This window comes from Ailuropoda melanoleuca, chromosome 16, assembly GCF_002007445.2.
Source record: "Ailuropoda melanoleuca isolate Jingjing chromosome 16, ASM200744v2, whole genome shotgun sequence".
Taxonomy (NCBI): Eukaryota; Metazoa; Chordata; class Mammalia; order Carnivora; family Ursidae; genus Ailuropoda; species Ailuropoda melanoleuca.
In genome coordinates, this window is record NC_048233.1 from 13,048,561 (window position 1) to 13,071,348 (window position 22,788).

Genomic DNA, 22,788 nt, shown 5'->3' on the forward strand with positions numbered 1-22,788 from the left:
CGATAGTGAATTAACTGCCCCCCCCGCATATATAACATATCACTACTTCCTACCGAGTACCTTTAATATGTCCCTCATCTAACAACTCACTTTTTCTTATATATCAATACTTCCAAATCTATGAGTGACCCTAGATTCGAACAATATTTTATTCTGCTAGGCTTTCTTTTTTAGTGTTCTTGACTTATCGTCATTGCTCATATCCTATATCAGTTTATTGAAATCACCGTACGTCCTGGCTTTGAAAATCTTGGTAAGTCCTGATCCTGTCACAATCAATAACTGCATCACCATAGAGGCAGAGCCCACTGAGCTACTGCTTATCCACCAGGCCTCAAGTGAAGGGTATGGACATCCCAAGGGTTTCTCTTTCAGTTAACAGGAAAACATTTGGACCCCATTTTCTTCAAATGATTAGGAAAGTTCTGGTATATGAAAATACAAGAAAGGGCTCTACTGTGTATCAAGCCCTGGCTACAGTGCTTCCTAAAGCTCACCACCCACTGAGAACTACGTCTTATTTTGTTCCCATCTGGCAAAAGGAAATTTTGAGGCTCAGAGAGCTTAAACAGCACAACTAAGCCCACACAGCTGGTGAATACACAGCGCTCAAGCCTAATGGCTCCAAAGCCTGCATTCTCCCCATGTTGTACAACTGCCTTCCTGTAGACACGCCATCACTTTCCTGGAGGATGGATGAGAAATACAGGATGGCTCATGTGTTCCTTTCTAGCCCCAGGTGCTTCCATGTCTACAAAGGCCTAAAGTAATTCCCATGGCCTCAGGTTTCTCCAAGCATTAAAACTGCACCTGGACTTCAACTGGGCAGTCTCCTGAAAGCAAATCCTAGCTCCAATTTTAAAAGGGAGGGTGTGTTGGCCAACAAGACACCCATTCCACCAACACAGGTGGAAAGGCCTGGAATCCACACAGACATGAGGGCTACACCACTATAAAGTGTGTAGGGTCTTAGAGAGAAGTGCCCACCCATTTTTACCCAAAGTATAATTCAAGGAAGAAGGGAAGATGGGAGAGGAATAACAGACCTCCAGGCAGGGAATACAATCCCAGCTTTCTTCTGACTCCTCAGTGTGTGGACTGTGAGCTTCAAACTCAGCCAAAAAAAGTTTTAAAGTCAAACATTCTTGGATTTGGATCCCAGTCCCACTATTTTTCTAGCTGGGTCACTTTGGCCATGGGACATGGTTGATAGTATCCACATCAACTAAAAACAAATACTACTACTATTTATCTCACAGGGTTGCATAAGAATTCAAATGCTCATTCACATCGTGCCTGGCACAAAGCTGGCATGCTCTATTAGCTTTTTCACCCTCTTGCCTTCTCCACTATGTCTTAACTCTCCTCACCCATACTGTAACACCACAGTTTGCTCTTCAAGTATTCAGTCCCCAGGAAGACCACAGGACAGACAACTATGAGCAAGGTAAACAACTGAGGGACACCAAAATTAAGGAAGAAGCACAGAGTAAAATATGAGTAGCATAGCCATCTTGGTTTCCAGATCATGCTGGATATGGAAACCCACACGAGCAACTGAAAGACAATAGTCTATTTACAGTGTCACACATCACTGCTGGCTCAACCACTCTCTCCAAATGCATTACCGTGAGATGTGTGTTGGGGGAAGCATAGACAGTGGCAGGGGGGAGTAAGAAAATATAGGGCCAATGAAGAGTAAAGGCCATCTTCCTAACCCCACTTGGATTCAAAATGTAGCACTCTGTACAAAAGATGAGAGTGCTATTCAAAACATCATTTCTCAACCAAACAATTTAGAAAGTAAAAAATTCTAACAACAGACACCAGAGTGAGGATATTTTCACATGTCCTTCAATTAGGAACGAGGTATGGAGTATGGTGCCTGTTTTAGCTACCCTACTTCACTCTGATCAACCCATCTACTTCCAGACCCTGACTCTCTACTTGGCATACCCTTTTCTCTTCCATTCTTACAGCACTAAAGACCAGATCTTGGGTCCTCTTGCCTGATCCTACTGTAACTTCCACTTCCTCTTTTCCTTGCTACCTCCTGCCCAAACCATCTTCACTGGCCCTAATGCTAATGTCAGTAAGTCTGTCATTCCCTATCACACTGCTACTTATTCTCTCACCTAAAGCCACTGTTTGTACAATACTTTTCCAGAGTTTTCCACATATTTTCTTTCATTGTATTTTCAAAGTGTTGTAAAGTGGGTAGGGCAGAAAACAAAACTGAAATCTTATAAACTGTAAAATGAGTATCATTCAGTTTACGTGATTCGTTTGTTCAAATTTCCAAAGCTCATAAGTCTGGAGACTAAAACTCAGGACTGCTAATTCTTACTTTAGGGTTCTGTGAGGCAGAATTGTATCAATCGGAAGAATGAGCTTCAAGATAGGTACTTTTGGGATTTGAATCCCATCCCCACTGCTCACAAGCTGTGGTATCCTGGATGGGTTATTTAACCTCTCTGAGATAAAATCTGAAAACCCAAAGAAAGATTTCAGCAAATCAGCAGAGAAACCTCCTGAAAAAAAATGGAAGTACATCTACCTTTAGTTCATTATTTAGATTGAGACTGGCATCCTAAATCCAGGATCTCAGGGAGAATAAAAGCAATTATAACAAGGCAAAATAAAGTAGACTCTTTCTACTCAGGTGGGCAGCTGCCAAAAATCACCTCATACATTTTTAAATGGTCTCTGGTACTATTCTAAACAGTCTTGTGTTATAGGCACCTAGCAGTACTTTCCTTATGAGAGCTCTTCCATAGCTGAATGTGCCTTTTTTGGGTATGGCATGGCTATACCACCAATGAGCTTTGGCTTCATGGTGGGGAAGGACCAAAGGTCCTTCCTCACATATCAGAGCCCTTCCCCAGATTTCCACCTGACCTCTGTTCTTGGTTGGCCTCCAGTTCAGAAATGTCTCTACAACTGGCCTTGACTCTGTTCAATTCCCATTCTTTACCTGTATCATGAAACTTCCCTTTCTTCAAATTGTTCCATATAACCTTCAGCTTAGCCTGCAGAATGCTGTGCTGGACACTTAGTGAAGCATTTGCTTTGTGTTTTCTCATTTAACCTTCAACCACCCTATAATATATATTATGGTCTCCACTATACAGGCAAGGAGATCAACATTTAGAGTTAAGTGGCTGGAGAGTAGTCCAGATTCCCACATCTAGAGGTGATGGTTAACACCAGCTCGGGTGACTCCAAATTCAGAGCTTCTAACAGCTCTACTCTTCCAGCTCCCATGCTTTTTTCCACCATGGTATAAGGTACATTTCCTCATTGAGAAAGTAGAACACTCATTAATGTTTGTATTCATTAATTAGCATATGCAAAAAAAAAAAAAGTGAACACAAGCTATTTGACCAGATGCTGAACTTGTGTCTCTCTCTACTTTGGTCAAAAATCCTTATATCGTGTTTTCTTCCATTACAAACTCCTTTAATCAGGGACTTTATTCCTACAATGCAACCTTCCACAAGAACACTTACTAAGTGGGCTTTATTTCAAGCGAACCAACAACAAAACGAAGGCAAAACGGCAGGGCAAGTACCTATCTCCTCGAAGAGGGAAGCAAAATAGAAGGCTTACTTATCATCCTTCAGACGGTACCTGTATCTCAACGACTAGGCCTTAAACGCAGCAAAGCTGCATTGCTTAGATTTTCTGCATCGGTTCCATTTTCAAATGTCTCGTCCTGTGGCCGCACAGTTGATTCATAGTTGTCAAACTCTGTGTCCTCATTCTATGTTTGTAAAATATGTTCATGGTACTTAAAAATAAACTTCTATTTTCAAAAAAATGGCCTTAGAACTTGAGATGTTTTATTTTTGAAACTTGCCCCAAAAGCTTGTTTCTCTGAGATCTGGGGGACTCTTTGAATCTGCCTTCATGCAAATCCCTTAACCCTGCGAACGTCCCTCTGCCCAGCTCCCAGGAATCTCAGCGCTGCTGCCCACTCAGCCCCAGTGGTCCCTGCTCACCTTCCCCTGCAGCTTCTGACCCCTCAGGGCTGAGCCTTCCACTCTCCAGCCTGGGTGGTATCAGGACCTCCTTCTTTCTTCCTTTTCTTCTTTCTACTTACCTTTTGGAAATCTTTTCAGTTTAGAAGTCAGTTAGATAGTTTTTAGGCTACTTTAGGAAATTGTCTAAAAACCACAGCTTGCCTCATTTTTTTTTTTTTTTTGATGGAAAGAGAAAAAGAGAAGATGGAATATTTGGGTGTGCTTGCCATGGTGGGAGGTGTAAGGGGAGAGACATGAGAGAGGGATCTTATTACCATCACCTCACTGCTTTCAATCCTCCCTTTTACCCCGAGAAGTAGGAACCAGTGGGCCCACTGTGGACTCATGCTGCACCTAATCGCTATGCCATCTCATCTCATCATTGCTTCTCTCCTTAGTCAGATCCCAGTACTGCCATTAGAATCAAGTGATGGATTACTTTAGTCAGGTAATATCTACCACAGTGTAAGATGAGGGAGGATGAAGTAAAGAATAGGAAGGTATGTGAGACCTTGACTAGCCTCACCTTTTTCTTGAGAGGCAAGAGCGCATGTGGCCTTTGGAGCCAGCAACCAATGTTGACGTCTTGGCTGCCCCTTACTAGTTACATAATTTTTGGCTATGGTTTTTTTCATCTCTCTGAGCCTCAGTTTCCCCATCTGTCCAACAGAGATAAGTAATATCACTTAGCTTGCTGAGTTGTCAGGAATATTAAATAAGACAATGCATGCAAAGTGCTATGAGCACATGGTAAACACTAAAGCACCTAAAACAAATCAATGAACAAAAGAGCCCAGACTCAACATGGTTTGCATTTTACCTCATATGATTATATTGTTATTACGCGTTTGTAAAAGGCACAACAGAGAAACAACTAACCAGTGTGGTCAATAACCTTTTCTATGGGGGCAGGAGGGAGGGAGTGCTGAAATAACGGAAGTTGCACAATAGCCTGCATAACCAAAAAAAAAAAAAAAATTATTTTCACCTGTCATGCTCTCAAGATAAGTATGCACTTATTTATAATTCAAAAATTTGGCTCATCCATCTTGGCCTTCTTTCGGCACAATATCGTGCCTTCAAAATACCACTGCTAAAATATAACCTAATCAGCTAAGGACAATGATGTTAAAAAAAAAAAAAAAATCTACCTGAAACAAAAACTCAATGGTTTGTCACAGTTGGTCTGTGTTTTCCATTCTGTTTCAGTTTACCCCACCTCCCTCAGCAGGGACTTCCAGTGCCAGAATTTGTTTTCTAACGTCTTTACCCGTGCCTGGGTGAATGCGAGAAGACCTTTCTCAAATGAAACTACGGTCCCTCCGTTGAGTTACTTCAACTTGACCTTTCCTAGACTGAATAAAGTTCCCAAACAGAAGCGAGTCATCGCCGCCTGCTGCCGACAGATGGCGGTAGTGATCGCACACGGTTACTTGACGCTGCTAAACCCTGCGCTGTAGTGGCTCTCAACTGGCCGAAGAGCACGCTTGCGGTGTCAGTGCCAGCTTTTGAGGTGTTTACAAACATCAGTGACCCCACTGCACATCCTTTAAGTACAAAACTACAGACAGTTTTGAAAGTGATGATAAGAAGTAGAAGATGACAATGCAAAGATAGAGACCTTTTTGATGAGAGGCAATAAATCCTGCACTTACGGTGAAATGAATCATTCTAAGATATGAATAACCACATATGTAAGAAGCGCTGTACCTAAGCAATGAGCAATAATCAATAAAGCAAGGAAAAATCTCTGAATAAGTAAAAAATGGAAAAACAAAACAGAACCACAAACAAAACACCTTCTGCAATTAGAGAATAAGCATCACTGTCAGATGCTAATTGGCTTGTCAGAGAACAGTTAACCTAACGTTAAGGTAGAAGAGGCTAGGATTTCTTTGAGGCCGTAAAGCCGCGGTGCTCAACCTTAACCACATAGGGGAAGCTTTCGAGAAGCCGGCTGTCCAGGCTGCACAACAGGCCAACAATCAGAATCTCTGGGTGTGGGACCCAGGCAGCAGCAATGTTGAAACTTCCTCAGTGATCTGATGTGCAGCCAAGGTTTAGAACCACTGCCTTCAAATCTAAGCATGGACAAAATGTAGCTGCTACTAGTTCCATGGATTAAAATCCATTCCAATGTGCAGATCCACATGTGACACGCACAGACACTTTAGCGAGAAGTACTCCTCTATGACATTTGTATCTTCAAGGAGACGAATAATCTGCCTCGAGGGATTTTTCTTTTTATAGTCTTGAAGCTGGCATGGGGCGGGGGAAGTAGAATATGTGTTTCCAAAAAAGAATAGAGCATGCCTTACTTTAAAGGTTTAAAGGAGCTATGCACACACATATTTGAAGAAAATGTATCACAGATTTAGAAGCGTCAACGTTTCTTAGTCATTTCAGTGAATCCATTTACAAACGAATGGACACACAAACCTGTTCAAAACCACAGGAGTTCTGAATACCTGTACCTTTTCCTCAATTTCATCTCCAAAGGAAGAGACTGATTCCTGATCTATCTACTTACTCAATGCATTCTGGTTACTTTCCATCTTGCATCATCAAGTTTTGCATTAAAACACATGCATCATTCAGTTCTTGATACACCCCACCCCCGCCCAGTTCTCCTCCCTGTAGCTCTCCTTTACCTTATCTGCCATTATCATAGAGGAGCCTCCGTGGATGCCCAGGATGGGGGTGAGAGTCTGGGCTGAAATGAAGTCAAGGATCTGGGCAATGGCCTCCTGATCTGTGTCATCAGCAAACACCACGCCCTGGATCTTCCGGTCAGACATGAGATCACAGATGCGGGTGATGATGCTCTTTGGGTCAGTCTCATTCATGGCTACCAGCTCCACTCGGGGTACCACGGAGAGATGGTGGAAATCATCTTTCTCGTGGGCATCCTTGATGGCCACCTCGTCGGAAGTGCCCACGAGGATGACAGCAATGCCAATGCTGGGGGGGCTCTTCTGAGAACGAGCTCTGCTGCCTGACACAGCCAGGACAGCCAACACCAACCAGAACTTGGGAGAACAGCACTCTGCTCTGGGCTTCATCTTCAACTCGTCGACTCCCTGAAAACACAAAGAGAGAGTGGTTAAATTACAACCCTACCCCATGAACTATATTTGAAGGAGCTGGATACTGCAAGTCAAGGGCCATATCTCCTTTCACTGATCATCAAACCCAACGTCTGTCTTCTAGCCTAGTCCCTGACCTCTCGTGTTTGCTCAGCAGAATGGGAGAAAGAGAAAGACACTTTCCAAATCATCAGGAATCCTTAAGCAAGACAATAAAAGCTATTGCTATGGCCACCATCAGCAAACAGAGGCGAAAGAGGGAAAGAGGATGCAAGTGGTCCAGGCAGTCATGCCATTAGCACAAATGCAGGAGTCTCCAAGAGGGGGTCTCGCTGTGTTGTGTGATCCCCTGGCCTTCTGCCACAACCCCTCCTTGCATTGTTCTTGGGCCAAGGCAATGGCAGAGACCAGGCAAATGAGCAACAAAATGGACTCAGCAGAGGGTAGGAACAAAATATGGTCTGGATAAGCCAGCTATGGGGAGCTACAGAAGCGTAAGACCCTTTACTTTGTGCTCACCTCAAAGAGGACAAGAGCCTGAAAATTCTTCAGCAACTCTTTTAGTAACTGACTTTTACTACTAAAAACAAAACAAAACAAAACAAAAAACAAAAAACAACACATAAAACCAATACGTGGACAGTACTTCAAAAAACATCTCAATTGATCCTGACAGTAACCCAAATAACCCAACAGGAGAAAAAATAAGGAAAACATTATTATTCCCCTTTTACAGATATTAAAGCTAAGGCTCAAAGAAGCTAATAAGTCCAATACTGTGAACCATTTAAGTGAAACAGACATGAATCCTGATCTTCTGCTTTTAGGCCAATTTGCATTCCATTGCATTACGCCACACTGCCTCGCACACTGTCGATTATTACAAGGAACAGGATTTTTTTGGTTTTGTTTTTTGTTTTGAAGTAGGCTCCACACTCAGCGTGGAGCCCAACATGGGGCTCAAATTCATGACTGCTAGATCAAGACCTGAGCTGAGAACAAGAGTCAGACACGTAACTGATAGAGCCACCCAGGGACCCCGATTAGGAACAGTTATACATCAAAGTATGGTGATGTGGACAAATACTATGGATATCTGTAGTAATGTTAGAGCTACATGAGAACAATTTTCCATGGCATCCTATAGCAACAACTTCCTTGAGATGACTGACTCCATGTTTACCCATAATTCACCACCTTTTACCTATAACACACTCCTGCATTTTGCTTCCCCGTATACCCTAAATCTTACACTATGCACCAGACTGAGGACACAGCTCCCTACAGAGCTTGGACATTTCTCTTTACATTTCTTGCCATTCTCCAAGGGCTCTTCTTATTTAAATAGAACTGATCCCACTTACGTTGTTTTGACTTGTTTTAAATAATCATTATGGCACATCTGTTATAGTCTGCACACTGTGTTAGGCATTTCCTTATACGTGATCTCTTCGGTCCTCATAAAAATCCTATAAATTAGTCATCTTTATCCCCATTTCTCAAATGGAGAAACTGAAGCTCAAAACAGTTATGCAATCTTCCCAAGGTCAGTGATGATATAATACCAGCGTGCCAATACGTAAACATTTTTGTTCTCCAATGAAATATTCTACAAACTGCACCCAAAATCAGAAGCAGGGATTCTCCTTCTTCTACAAAGATCAAGGATGAAAGTGCTGCTTAATATATCCTACTTGCTTGAAAGAAAAGGTAAGATACCAGGGATCTAAAAACTTTGAGACAGAGTTCAACTAACAAAAAGAAAACAATGAGGATATTGAAAAGAAAGATAAGGAAGCATTCACTCTGAGTGGACTGACTACAAAGGGCATTAAGGATTCAGGAGTGAGAGGCTAGGGACATTTTTGGCTGAGGAAGCACAAAATCCAATCCAGTTCTTGGCAGAAAACATTTTGGAACTCTCGCTGTGGTGCTCAACCTTCCACAATGCCAAGAAGGAGAGCTGTATTGATCATCTTGTCTATCACTTATGAATAAGATGAGTAGCTCAGTGGTTCACACCTGAGCACAGTTCACTCCTGACAGTTTTCCGGTCCCCATGTCCCTGTGGAAACAGAGAATGGCTCCGTAAGCCCTGAAAACCTGTGCTGATGAACTGTATCCAACCTAGCAAGAGGTCCAGGGCCCGCATTCCTCATCCTAGAGCTTTAAGCAAAGCAGTGCTATATGGACGTGAAGGGCACTGAACATTCAGAGGAAGACAGATAGGTTGAGCACCTCAAAGAGCTGTTGGCAAAATAATAATTATGAGAATAATCTGTTCAATTTCAGAGACTGCCTCTCAAGGAGAACCAAAAATTTCAAATTTGGCAAAACCAGCAGCTAACTTCATTCTAATGAGATTCTGATCCTACCGTTAACAACTCCCTAAATCAGATTCCTTCACATTGAAAAGTGGTCCACTCTGCCATGACAGTTTATTAACTTTAATGCACTCTACACTCTTCCACTTTGATGTTTTATTTGCTCTTTTTAAAATATCTCTCGTGTTCCTCTATTTCTTCTTACACAATATATTAGACTTTGTTATGCAATGGCTAGTTGTGACACCCAAAGAATAGAATCTGGTTTTACGAAGCGTCTCTCTTATACTCAGGATAGAGCAGAGCACTTTACAAAGCAATACATTTAAGGCAGATACCAGCAACACAGGGGCGGTGAGACAAACAGAGAAGCTGCTTTGAATATAAACTCAATTTCACACATTAGGAGGGGGTCAGTTGAGAGAAAGCATGCTGTCCAAGGTAAGCAAATTGCTTTTGCTCCCTTCCGCAGGCAGACCACAGTCAGTTTTGATGCAGCTACTCGATGCAGCTTTGCCTCCAACCCTCCACTGGACTTCACTCTCCCTTGGTAGCACTGAGAGTTGTTGCTCTCGCGATAGCTTGCATGTATCTACCTACATACCTGCTTATTATAACCATATGATTATGTGACTGCCTATCTTAACTAATTGGTATTCTCCTTGTAGGCAAAGGCCTGTTAGGCTCAGTCAGCATTCACGGAGCCCCTACAACCTTGGTGTGAGGGTACAAGAGGCACAGGCTCCACCCTCCACAGTCTAAGAGAAGATACACACAAAGAAGACCTCTTCTCATTCCTATTTGCATGCTTGGGGTCTAGCAGGGCCTCACATACCATAGGGAAGGACTCAATAAATACTAGCCACTGAATTTCTACTATTATAAAAATGTCAATATTTGATCATTTTTACCTGTAATAGTAACCTATTTTACATATTATGTATTTATAATAACATTTTACCTGTAACTTTTCATATGCCAGACTCTATTATTACTAGGTAATTTTCCTGTATTATTAAATCACATATAAACATTATAAGTCATAATTTTTCCCTATATTATAAAGAAGGAACCTGATCTTCTGAGAGGTTAATTACATGATAAAGTTCACGCAGCTAATAAGGGGTGGCGTTACATTTGTCTATCCCCAAACCCTTGCTCTTTCCTTTCTGCTACCTCTCCATATGATAAGAGTACATGAATAAATGAATACATGAATGAATGAATGAATGAAAAAAATCACCAACCAAAACTAAATTGCATTCTGATATCAGGTCTGCATTAACTAAGCCCCCGAGGATGAGCAGGTTGCCCCATCACTGTCACCATTTCCTCGGCAGGGAAATCAGGATATATGCCTAACCTAAATACCTGAAAGAATTCTTGTGAGGATCAAACGACAGAATGTATATGGAAGTGCTTTGAAGAATATACAGTACTCTATAGATGCAAAGGATGTTACCTTTAAGCTTCTACAGAAGTTGTTCAAGGAGACTAGCTATTTGTGAAAGCAAAAAGTCAGCATGTGGGAGGTGGGGTAAGGGAAAGGCAGACCAAGGCTGAGCGGAATATTAAGAGGAATGTCACAGGGGGCAAGACATATTAGTTCCCTGACCGATATAACTCCCTGAACAACATGCCACATAATGGCCTCAGGGTAGCAGCAAGCTTGGCTTGCTTACTTGGCTGCACTTGGCTTACCAGTCAAGTGCAGCAGAATTCAAGAGTCATTCAGGCCAAGGTCAGTAATGGCAATCAAGAGAGCTCAGCAACCCCAGACCATGCTACCCAGAGTTTGGGCACCAGGGTGCACAAGCAGAACCAACAGCAAAGGGGCAGGATTGGAGACTTGACTGCCCACCTCCTAGCCCTCTGCCTCCTTGAAACACAAGCTGAGTGGTCACTAGATGTCCGGCAAGCAGAAAACCACAGCAGCCTAGGTTCACACCTCCAGCTGGTACAAGGTAACTACAGCAGGAACCACTCCACACTTTGCCCACAGTGGCTCTAAGGGAAGACCCATCTGAGTAAGGATCTGGGCCAATCCTGTTCTCAGAGAAAACTGAGTCCTGGGGCAACACCAACAGGAAGGATAAAGTGTGATATAATAGAGGATTAACTCAAATTTTCCAAGCACCATCCTGTAATGCAGTCAGAATGCTGTTTGGAGTGAACCAATTAAGGAGACTGTGATTAGAATATGACACGCAGTGAGAGAAAGATTAGAAGTGCCACAACTATGCATCAGGTCAAGTTTCCCAAGCTACCAATAAAAACAGGCCTTAAAATTCATAACTTCAGAGAGTATAGGGAAACAAGGAGTCTCACACAGTGTAAGTCAAGTGAAGTATAAATGAGTATAACCTTGGAGGTGGGAATATCTATCAAAATTTTAATATCAAGATAAAATAAAGTCCAAATGTAAAAACATTAGAAGTGACAATGAGAGATGTCACATTCTGGTACCAAGAAGTTACAATAATCACAAACATACCTGAATCTTAACATCTAGGCTTAATATATATGAAGTAAGAACTAAAATACCTGGGGAGACACCAATAAATCCAACAGACAAAATATAAACAATGGCATAAATGATCAAAAAAAAAAACAAAGCCTGGGAGCCTGGGTGGCTCAGTTGGTTAAGCATCCGACTCTTGATTTTGGCTTGGGTCATGATCTCAGGGTCATGAGATCAAACCCCAAATCAGGCTCCCCACTGGGCATGGCGCCTGCTTAATATTATTCTTCACTCTCCCCCTGCCCCTCCCCCACTTCTGTCTCAAAAAAAAAAAAAAAAAAAAAACCAAAACCTGAGTAATAAGCTTGTACTAGTTCAGAGATCCAGATATACCTGTACAATCAAGAATATATATTCTTTTTAAGTTCATGGAAAATATTAAATTTACAAAAATGCCTCAATAAATTCCAAAGAATCAATATGAAACAATTGCCATTTTTCTATAATGTGACTAGATTACAAATAAACTTTTAAAGGTAGCAAAAAAAAAAAATCACATAACCAAAACTTTTTTAAAAACTTACTACTAAGTAACTCTAAAATGAAGAAATTACAAGAAACTAAAAAATTCTTTGAACAGAGTAACAATGAAAACATGAAATATCAAAATTTCTAGAGCACAACTAAAACAGTTTACAGAGAAGTCTATAACTTTAAGTACATTTATAAGAAAACACAAAATGAAAAATAATTAACAATTACCTGAGTCAACCCCAGGGAGAAATTAAATAATAAAGATAAAAGCATAAATTAATGAAACATAAGGCAAATAAAAGAAAAAACGAAACCAAAAGCTGATTCTTTAAAAGACTACCATAGACAAAGTTCTGACAAGACCAATCAGGGAAAACAGAGAGAAAATGTAAATTAAATTGACAATGAAAAAGGGAATAATAACAACGTATATGTATATATATGATGGAAATTTTAAAATAATAAAAGTATATTATGAAAATGAATTGCTTTTAAACTTAATGTATAAATATCTAATAAAAAAAGCAAAATAAGGCTCAAGAAATTGTAGAAAATTTGAATATAATAATAACCATTAAAGAAAATAAAATGGTTATCAAAGTCCCCCAGTTCTAATTCACCAAAACCAGTCCACACCTGTGCACCCCACCTTTGCCAAAATAAAACAGGCACACATGGTTTCATAGATGAGGCCTACCAAACTTTTTTTTTTTTACAATTTTATTTATTTATTTATTTTAGAGAGTGAGCAAGCAGGGAGAGGAGCCAGGGGAGAGGGAGAGAGAGAATCCCCAAGCACACTCCATGCTGAACATGGAGCCTTACACGGGACTTGATCTCACCACCCTGAGGATCATGACCTGAGCTGAAATCAAAAATTGGAAACTTAACTGACTGAGCCACCCACATGCCCAGAGGCCTACCAAACTGTTAAGTAAGAAGTGGAGAGCCTTGTTCATGCAAGTTGAACAAAACAGAAAAACAAGGGAAGTTTAGTTCTAAATCCAGGTAATTAAAGTACAAGAAAAGATTATCATAGGTCCCTTTCACTTATGAACATAAAGGCAAAAAAAAAAAAATCCTAAAGAAAATATTAGTTAAACAAAAAAATAGTATACTTCAAAAATAATAATCATATTCATAATCAAGAGCAGTTTATACCAGGAATGTAAGGATGGCTTAACTTCAGAGTATAAATCAAAATAATTTACCACCTTAATAGATTAAGGGAGATATTTACATGAATATCTCAAAAAAAATGATGGAAACATACTTAATTAAGGAAAACACCTATTTATGATATAAATGTTAGCGTATTTTTTTAAAGATTTTATTTATTTATTTGACAGAAAGAGAGAGAGCACAACCAGGGGGAGCACCAAAGGGAGAGAGAGAAGCAGACTCCCTGTTGAGCAGGGAGCCCAATGCGGGGCCCGATCCCAGAGTCCTGGGATCGTGACCTGAGCCAAAGGCAAACACATAACTGACTGAGCCACCTAGGTGCCCCAATGTTAGCGTATGTTTTTAAAAAATGCTTTGATAATAGGAAATGAAGATCATCAATCTTTACCTGATACAAGAATATACTAAAGACTCTTGATCACATTGCTTTAGGCATTCAGAAAAAGGCAAGGTTAGTACTATCACTACTACTACTACTACTGGAAATTTTGGTAGTAAAAGAGGTCAATAAAACAAAAGGTTTTTTTAAGAGATTTACTTATTTTAGAGAGAGAGAGCGAGTGAGTGGGGTAGGGGCTGAAGGAGAGGGAGAGAGAGAATCTCAAGCAGATTCCCCATTGCGTGTGGAGCCTGACCCGGGGCTTGATCTCATGACTTCAAGATCATGACCCCAGCCAAAACCAGCTGAACCACCAGACACTCTGAAAACGAAAGTTTTGAAGAACGGGAAGGAAAGAAAAATAAACTAGCATTATATGCAGATACTATGATTATTTACATAGAAAATCCAAAAGATTTTAAAAACTATTATTTTTAATATGGGAAGGTTATGATTGTTAGATAAACAATACTCTTAGAAAACATCAATAGCTCTCTTTTAACCAACTAGAAAATATGATAGTCATAACAGCAAAAGCAACTCTAAATTATTTAGGAATTAACAAAGAATACATAAGACCTCTGCAGAGAACATTTGAAATTCTATTAAAGATATGAAAAAAGGCTTGAACAATGTAATCATATACCTCATTCATGGATGTGATAACAATATTACAGAGTTCTATTTTCTCCCGAATTAATCTATAACTTTAAGTCAATCCCATCAAAATAACAGTAGGATTTTTTAAGGAATTTTATTAACTTTTCCTAAAATGTATACGGAAGATAAAGGCATGGAAAGAACTAATTAATTAAACAAGACGTCCTTATCTGAACCAATAATAAAAGTGTGCCATGAACTGAGAAGTATGATTAACTCAACTCTGCAGAAAAGATCCAAAATAAAATTTTTTAATTAACATAAATTTAAGTTCCAATCAGTTTTGAGTTTTAAGTTATATTTTCTAAATTCAAATTTAGAGGAGCAGAGAAAATGCTGAACCAAAAAGGTAGTTTTGACTCAGAATGTTAGCTTAGGCAATAAATGTGTTCACCAACCATCTGACACAGAAAGTGTGAGTATCACAGATGTCAAACATGTACTATCTAATGCCATTCTGAAATACAAAACTAATACATATTTCTAGCAAATGAATTACAATGCCATCTATATATTCGGGACATTTGGAAACCCAATTTCAATCCTCCAAATGCATTTAGGTTCTGCTAAATACCATCTAAACATCATCTAAATCTGTAGAAATAACATATAAAAGGTATGCATCTTTGATTTCGTTGACTTAGAACCTAAAACTTCTCTCTGCATTGTTATTCTCTCTGCATTGTTGTTCCCCTCAGTCTCACACTATTACCATCAACCATTACACTCTGAGAGCTTCTAAACTCTATTGCCCCTGTTCTTTCTTCAGAAAGGAACACAGTAAGAAATCCTGGTAGTTTGGGAGGTGGGAGCCAGTGCTGATACATGTGCTCATAAAACCAGTGATGAAAGAAAAGTCTACCTGGACCTCCTACGAGTGTACTGAATCCATTTCTAATGTAGTGACTGGCATGGCAATAAACAGTGCTCCCTGGTCCTATTAGGGTATTTACTTATCTAAAGATGACTCCTGTGTGGAACCAACCCCAAATCCATTTCAACATACCATAGCCACAACGAATATAGAAAATCAAAGAAAACAGGGACTTAAATTGCTGCTGGGAAAGTGTTAATCAGAGAAGAGCAAGACAGATAAGAGAGGGAAAAGATACAGGTAAATCCTTCACCCAGCAGATGAAAAATTGTGTTGTGCCTCCTACACAACACAAGCAAGAACGCCCTTCCAAAGACCACACCAGTCCCTTCGACCCCTACGAGAAGATGCCCTCATCATTGCAAAGGACTAATGTGGCATTGAATTCCCTGGCAGAGAAATTTTCTTTCTTAGGACTTCTGCTGACTAAGAGCCTTCTTGTTCTTCTTTGGTCCAAGCCGACCTACCATCGGAGCACCTTCCTTGTCCGACAACACTTCCAGTGGCTAAATCCAGGCTTTTTGATCTGAGTTGTTCTTTCCTGCTTTATGTACAAAGCAGAAGGATCGCTTCTCCTTTCACCCAAGTTCTTAACACAAGGGTTGTAGAGATAACTAATAAAGGATTATAAATCACTTTCTATGTATGTGTTTAATAGAAATGTGTAATACAAACGTAGATGATTATCTGTACTCTCACCAGCAACAGTTCATTCATGGGCTTTTTTTTCCCCTTTAATATTCTGCAAAGGCAGACACCAAAATTGTTCAAAGTTTCTCTTCTAACATCTGCACATGGTTCTTAATTATAATGAATTTATATGCCTCCAAGGACAGTGTGGGCAGCCCCGCTGAAATCCAAACCTTTTGAAACCTGATTCTGATTACTACCATTTGGCAGTCGATTAGGGCAATTGCATGTATTGGTTTAACAGCAAAATAGCATTTTCCAGTGTTAATAAAAATTATTGGCTTGTCACTGACTATTAAAGTGGGGGGATGAGCAGTGCAAATGGGTGATGGATGATAAAAAAGAGAAGCACAGGAACAGGGCAGCAGGAAAATCTCAATTGGGAAGGAGGTCAAAGGAAGATAGAAGGAAGGCAACTGTGAGCTAGGGAGGGGGCCGGGCAACTAGACCTATAGACACCGAGAAAACACTGGTGTTCTCGGAAGCAGATAAAGAACCCGTGCTAAAATAGATCCAAAATTTGGGTGTTGAAAAAGGCCATGTCCAAGTCTCCCAAGATGACTTGCTCTGCTGCCTCAGTATATTCCAAGCCACTGTAGCCCTCGACAAAACCTCTACTGTAAACCCCAGTACCGCCCAGCAACAAGAATCATGCTATGTTGTGCGGGACAGAGGAAAGCTGTGGAGTTGAGGACACATGCTTTACATTTACTCCTAACTTGCTGTGCAATCTTGGATCGGGTTTCTTTACCTCTCTGACCCTCAGCCCCCTCATCTATAAAACGTGAGACTAGTCACTGCTCTCACAGGATTCCTGTGAAGACTGACTGATTTGACAAATGTTTATTGAATGTTTTCTATGTGCCAGATAATGCGCTACGAGATGAGATCCAACACTGACTGTGATACAATCTACAAGGAGCCTTCAGTATCATGGCCAAGCCAGAGAAGAAGACAGGAAATTACAGTACGATGTGACAAGAGCTATAATAGAGCACACTCAGTGCACCACAGAAGGCCACCTAATTCTGCCTGGGAGATCAGGAAGAAACAATACACTGAAATTGCAAAAATAACAAAATATAAGGGGCACCTGGGTGGTGCAGCTGGTTAAGCGTCCAGCTCTTAATTTCAGCTCAGGTCCTGATCTCAGGGTCATGGGATCCAGCCCCACCAGACTCTGTGCTCCAGGTGTGGGGGTGGGGGAGTCTGCTGGAGATTCCTCTCCCTCTGCCCCTCCCTGCTGCTCGCACACTCGCATGTGCACTCTCTCTAATAAATAGATCTTTAAAAAATATATAACAGAATATTAGTTAGAAGGGTATTGTGATAAGTGAAGAAAGCAAGTCAATGATGTTTGCCATTGAAATTTACATCCACAGAAGTGTGTTAGAATCCCATGGAACTTTGCTGTTAAGTGACACTATGCATATAGAGTTCATTTCTAGTGCTTTATGAAACTGCACTTAATTCTTGGTATTATTTTTGACTTTTTAAGGACTGAGCTATAATGAGAGTATGTTCTATCTTCCTGTTAAAATCTAATTAAATATGCTTTACAATTTTCTAAGACAGTCCCTTGGATCCCACAAATGTGAATTTTGATATAAAAACTGCTAATAAAATGATACTGAAACAGTGCTGGAAAAAAGATCTAGAAGTCAAAGAGATTGAGAATTGAAATTTGGATTTGACACCTTGAGGGGAGGGAGGGCAGGCAATAACTTACATTATCCAGACCTCATTTTCTTCATTATAAAATGGGGATGATTGTCCTCACCTCACAGAGTTGTTGTATTAAGCAATTTACTTGAAAGCACCAGCAAAGAGGAGGTACCTGACATTTATTCATTGAATGTGAATATACTCTGTTCAGAAGGAGATAAGGAGTTTCTTTTGCCTCAAATTACTTAGAAAGGAGTTTCTCTCTCCCATCACCCTCTCTAGCTTTCATACAGTTTCCACTGACCTTAGAAATGTTGTTTTAAAAAGTTAGTCTAACTTCACACTTAAAAGAATGTCAGATAGATGATAGATAGATAGATAGATAGATAGATAGATAGATAGATAGATATCTCAAACATCAATATCAAGTGCTGGCAAGGTTGCAGAATGTATATGGGACTCCCATACATTGCCGGTGGTTATGCAAATGGTATACACACTCTGGAAGACTGTTTTTATGATTCGCGTAATGTTGAACAAGTTTACCACAGACCATAGACCGGCACTCCAAGGTATTTACCTAACTAACTTGAAAACTTTTACTCTATAAAACACGGCATGCAACTGTTTATAGAACACCTTTTCACAGTTGCCAAAAACTAGAAACTATCTAAATATCTTTCAGTGGATTACTACAGAAAATATGGTACAAATATCAGGACACTCCCCAATGATAAAGAGAGTTATTGAGGCCCACAACAACATGGGTGAATCTCAAAGGCAAAATGCTGACTGAATAGAGTCAGTTTTAAAATGTTGTATCTGGCATAATACCATGTATATAAACATTCTCAAAACTACATCAACAGAGAACATATCAATGGTTGTCATATGTCAAAACATATTAGGGTTTCGAGAGGGTGTGGCTATAGGAGGGCAGCAAGAGGGAGTTCTGGTGTCCTAATTGTGCTGATAAATCCAAACAAGTGTTTCAAAAATCACAGGCCTGTGTATCCAAAAAAAAAAAACAGTGAGTTTTACCTTATATTAATTTAGAAAGTCAAGTGATATTACTAAAATTATTTTTTTAAAAAGCTAGTCTATAAGTAATAACCTGATATCCAATACAAACGATATTTAAATCCTCGAACTAGACAGCACCTACTTCCCCCATCTCCCCACCAGCTACCAAACAGCCACCAAATTTTATGTAAAGTCATATGACAACTTCAACTACATCAAAACACTAATTTATTATCCTGGCTAGTAAGACACCTTTCTAGCAAACCCTAATGAAGCGAACGCAAGGATTATGTCTGTGTTCCTTTTCTATCTCCCATACTTCGCAGAGTGCCTGGCCTATGGCAGGTGCTCAATAAACATTTATTGATGACAATTCATGAATGAACCAATGAATGAGTATCTAAGAATACCAGTAACGAACTGCCTGTCTCCATCAATACTGACATAGAAATGAAGGTACTATTTTAGGCTTTTCACTCCCCAAGGATTATAACATGAAGGAAAATACTACCAACACCAATACCATTTTCAATTTCTTGATATCATATAGGAATCATTCCTAGGTCAATGTTGTTAGCTGATAATTGCTTATGTACCTGAGTGTTTATCTGCAGGTGTACATATCTATATGAATCAATGCCTATATGAGTCATTTATGCATATGTACATAATTAGCCCTCTTACCCTTGGTCTCTGAGTTCTAAAATGATTCTGCTGATGAAACATGGCAGCCATACATGACTCAGCCTTCATTCCAAGCCTAGGTTTAAAACAAAAAGCTGAGGCCATAAAAGACTTCACGGAGAGCACAGTAGCAGAACCAGAATCAGTAGCGAACAAAAGCTACACCATTTGAGCTGGCTGGGTATTAGGCCAACTCTAGATGCACTCATACATTCCTTAATATAAAATGCCAGTTTTATTACTGCCATCCATACACATATGTGTTAACCACACAACCAATCATAACTGAACTCTGACCTCATTTAAATCCCTCCAACAACACATGTGGAATTGAGCATCTACTCAGAGAATTAATCCTAAATTGAAACATAATTCTAATTTCCCTTGTCCTTCTTCCTCTCTACCCCTTCTTCTCAGATTACTCTACAAGAATGGTGTAGTAGAAGGCACACAGCACTGAGGGTCAGGAATCTCATGCCCGATAATGATTTGCCACCAACCAGCCACCTGACTTAGGAGGAATTAGTCAACCACTCTGTGGCTCTATTTCCTCATCAAGGAAGATGGGCTGGTTGTTCTCAAAGTCTCTTCTAGCTTTAAAAATCTGTGAATCCCTCCATCTTCCATTTTCCCCTCAAGCTGAATGTTCTATTCTTCTCTGCTCTGAGCCCTGGGAGGCAGACATGTTTGAAGCACATCAATGGGCTTCCTCATCTTCTGGCTTCTAGTTGGGTTTGACCAATAGAGAGCAGAAGCAGGAGCTCAGGGGAAACAAGAAGACCGAGTCTAGGGCATGTTTCCCTCCCTGAGGGTCCACTGCAGGCTGGTTGTATCACTTGACTAAAAGTCACAGCTTCCATAAAATGACTCTCTTCCTGTGGCTCTCTCCACACAACACCCCCTCCGATTCCAGAAACTGCTCCCACTTTCCTCCTCCGGGACTACAGGTGGCGAGAACTACACGAAGTTGCTTCTGGCTCCGGGTCACTGTACTATTTCGCGTAGTTTCTTTGCACTGCCCATACCTTGATAAACAGTCCTTTTTCTAAACTCACTTCAAACTAAACCAATTCAGGGTGTCATCTGTTTCCTGCTCTAACCATAAATAATACAGATTCCTCCTGCATTCCTCAACAATGCCTAAGCACATCTCTTAGCTCCAAAATGGCAAAAGCAGGACCTGAATTCAACCACCACCCACCACTAGATAAAGTACAGCCCCTCTTGATCGAGCTTTCTGCTTATCCTCAGGTCCTGGTTAGCAGCATCATAAGCAGCAATGCTCTCCTAGTGCCTAGCCCTCTGCAGAGAATGTTTAAATATGTGCCTAATATTTCAAGAGAACAGCCTTCAGAAGCTAACATTTTGAAAGTGAGGAATGCTAAAAAAACAAACAAAACAAAACAAACCGGGAATCAGAAAAATATACCAAACAATTTCAGAATGACTACAAAGCACAATCAAGAGAAAGGCAGAGCATTTTCAGGAAGGAAAATGTGGTCATTAAATGGGACTTCACACTGCTGAAGAAACAGACTGGTTAATGAAACCCTAATTTCCTTTTTTTTTTTTTCCTCTTTGATTTGGTTGGAATCTGCAGCAAGAAAAAATTGGATTTTAGAATCAATTTTCCCTAACGAATTATAGCCAAAGCATAAACCAAGAAATACAGGAACACAAGAAAATACAAAGGTGATATTTCAAGTCAATATGTAACAGTTCACTTGGCATTTTTTCCCTAATGTGCAGAAATTAAAACAGAAGAAGAATGAAAAAATGTCTATGAATCCTTGCTGTCACCATAATAATATAGTCGCAATTTGGTCACCCTTCAAATTTTACATTGTTTTTAAAAAGCACATAGCCACTGTCTCTGAATGTGGCATTTTTATACTGTTGGAACAGTGTGCACTTCAGGCCTGAATTACCGTGTCCACCATTGCCATGGAAATGGCAGGGCAGGGATAGCTGGGATGGCCTGCACTCCTTCTCGTGCCCCACGGAGGCCAAACGAAGCTCCTCCCTGCCTCAACTCCCCTTCTGAACCGGGCCAGAATCCGCGGGCAGAGATCTGTACGTCCAGATACAAGGAGTGCACTCAGGGTTATCTCTGACTTTCCAATTTTAAATTAGATTTTGATATATGAGATGACAGGTGCTTTTGTGGTGATCATTTCACAGTATCTGCAAGCTGAATCGTTTTGCTATCTACCATTACATCTCAATAAAACCGGAAAAAAGGAGAATTTGAGAGCAAAATCTAGACTTACAACCTCACACCGGAGCTCCTACCCTTTCCGCCTCAAAAATCCAATGAATCAACAAATCCTTGTTGAGGCCCATAGCATGAATCACAGTGAGGTGTTCCAGGGAGTCTAGCCCTGGCGTCTGCCCCCCAAAGACATGCACTCGGGCACAGAGACAAGACACACCTGGCCCCCAACCCTGGACTGACGCACAGCGGGAAGGTGAGCACAGAGAGGCTGCTCTCGGCTTGAGTCCTGAGGACGGACTACATCCGGAAGCAGCTCTGAGGGGACGTAAGGTGAGGAGGACATGGGCTTGAGCGAAGGCACCCAAGTGAGGCGACACGAAGGCGGAAAAGCAGGGAGGCGCAAAGCTTATCAGGGAGGGGTGACAGCGTGGCCCAGCCAGCAGCTAGAGTCCACGGAAAGGGCAGTGTGGGGATAAAGCTAAAACGATACGCAGAGGAACGTGGGTGCTTGATGAAGGCACTTAGAGACTCACTGCCAGAGAGGCAGCAAAAGGAGACACAAGCGGCGCCTAGGTGGGTGGCTCAGTCAGTGAAGCTTCTGCCTTCGGCTCGAGTCCTGATCCCAGAGTCCTAGGATCAAGTCCCACCTTCGGGCCCCCTGCTCAGTGGGGAGTCTGCTACTCCCTCTGCCCCTACCCCCCCTCAAATAAATAAAATCTTAAAAAAAAAAAAAAGGAGCTACAAGAACGGGAGGGGAAGGAACAGACCTTCATCACTACATCAGTTCATTCTCAACTTCAAGGAGAAGGGAACTGCCGCTGCCCCGGGAGCTGTTTGGGAAATCAACTGGGCTGGCTTACCACAGCATGGAAAGTCCTCGTCCGCCTCCCGATAATAGTGCCACGGTTAGAAGGGAGGCCCCCAATTTCATAATGATTCAGAAACCGAAGCGCTTATGAAATACCATTCACTGAAGTGTTTCTGATGGA

The 22,788-nt window shown here is 40.9% G+C and overlaps 1 protein-coding gene across 1 annotated transcript in view; it reads right to left on the minus strand.

Moving 5' to 3' along the window:
• The window catches only part of GRIN2B (glutamate ionotropic receptor NMDA type subunit 2B), a 420,098-nt gene that overhangs the window by 287,385 nt on the left and 109,925 nt on the right, over nucleotides 1–22,788 (minus strand). The window contains exon 3 of the mRNA XM_034645464.1: nucleotides 6,674–7,102. Within this exon, the coding sequence (XP_034501355.1) occupies nucleotides 6,674–7,084 (411 nt within the window). The 5' untranslated portion in view covers nucleotides 7,085–7,102. The remainder of the gene's footprint in view (nucleotides 1–6,673; nucleotides 7,103–22,788) is intronic.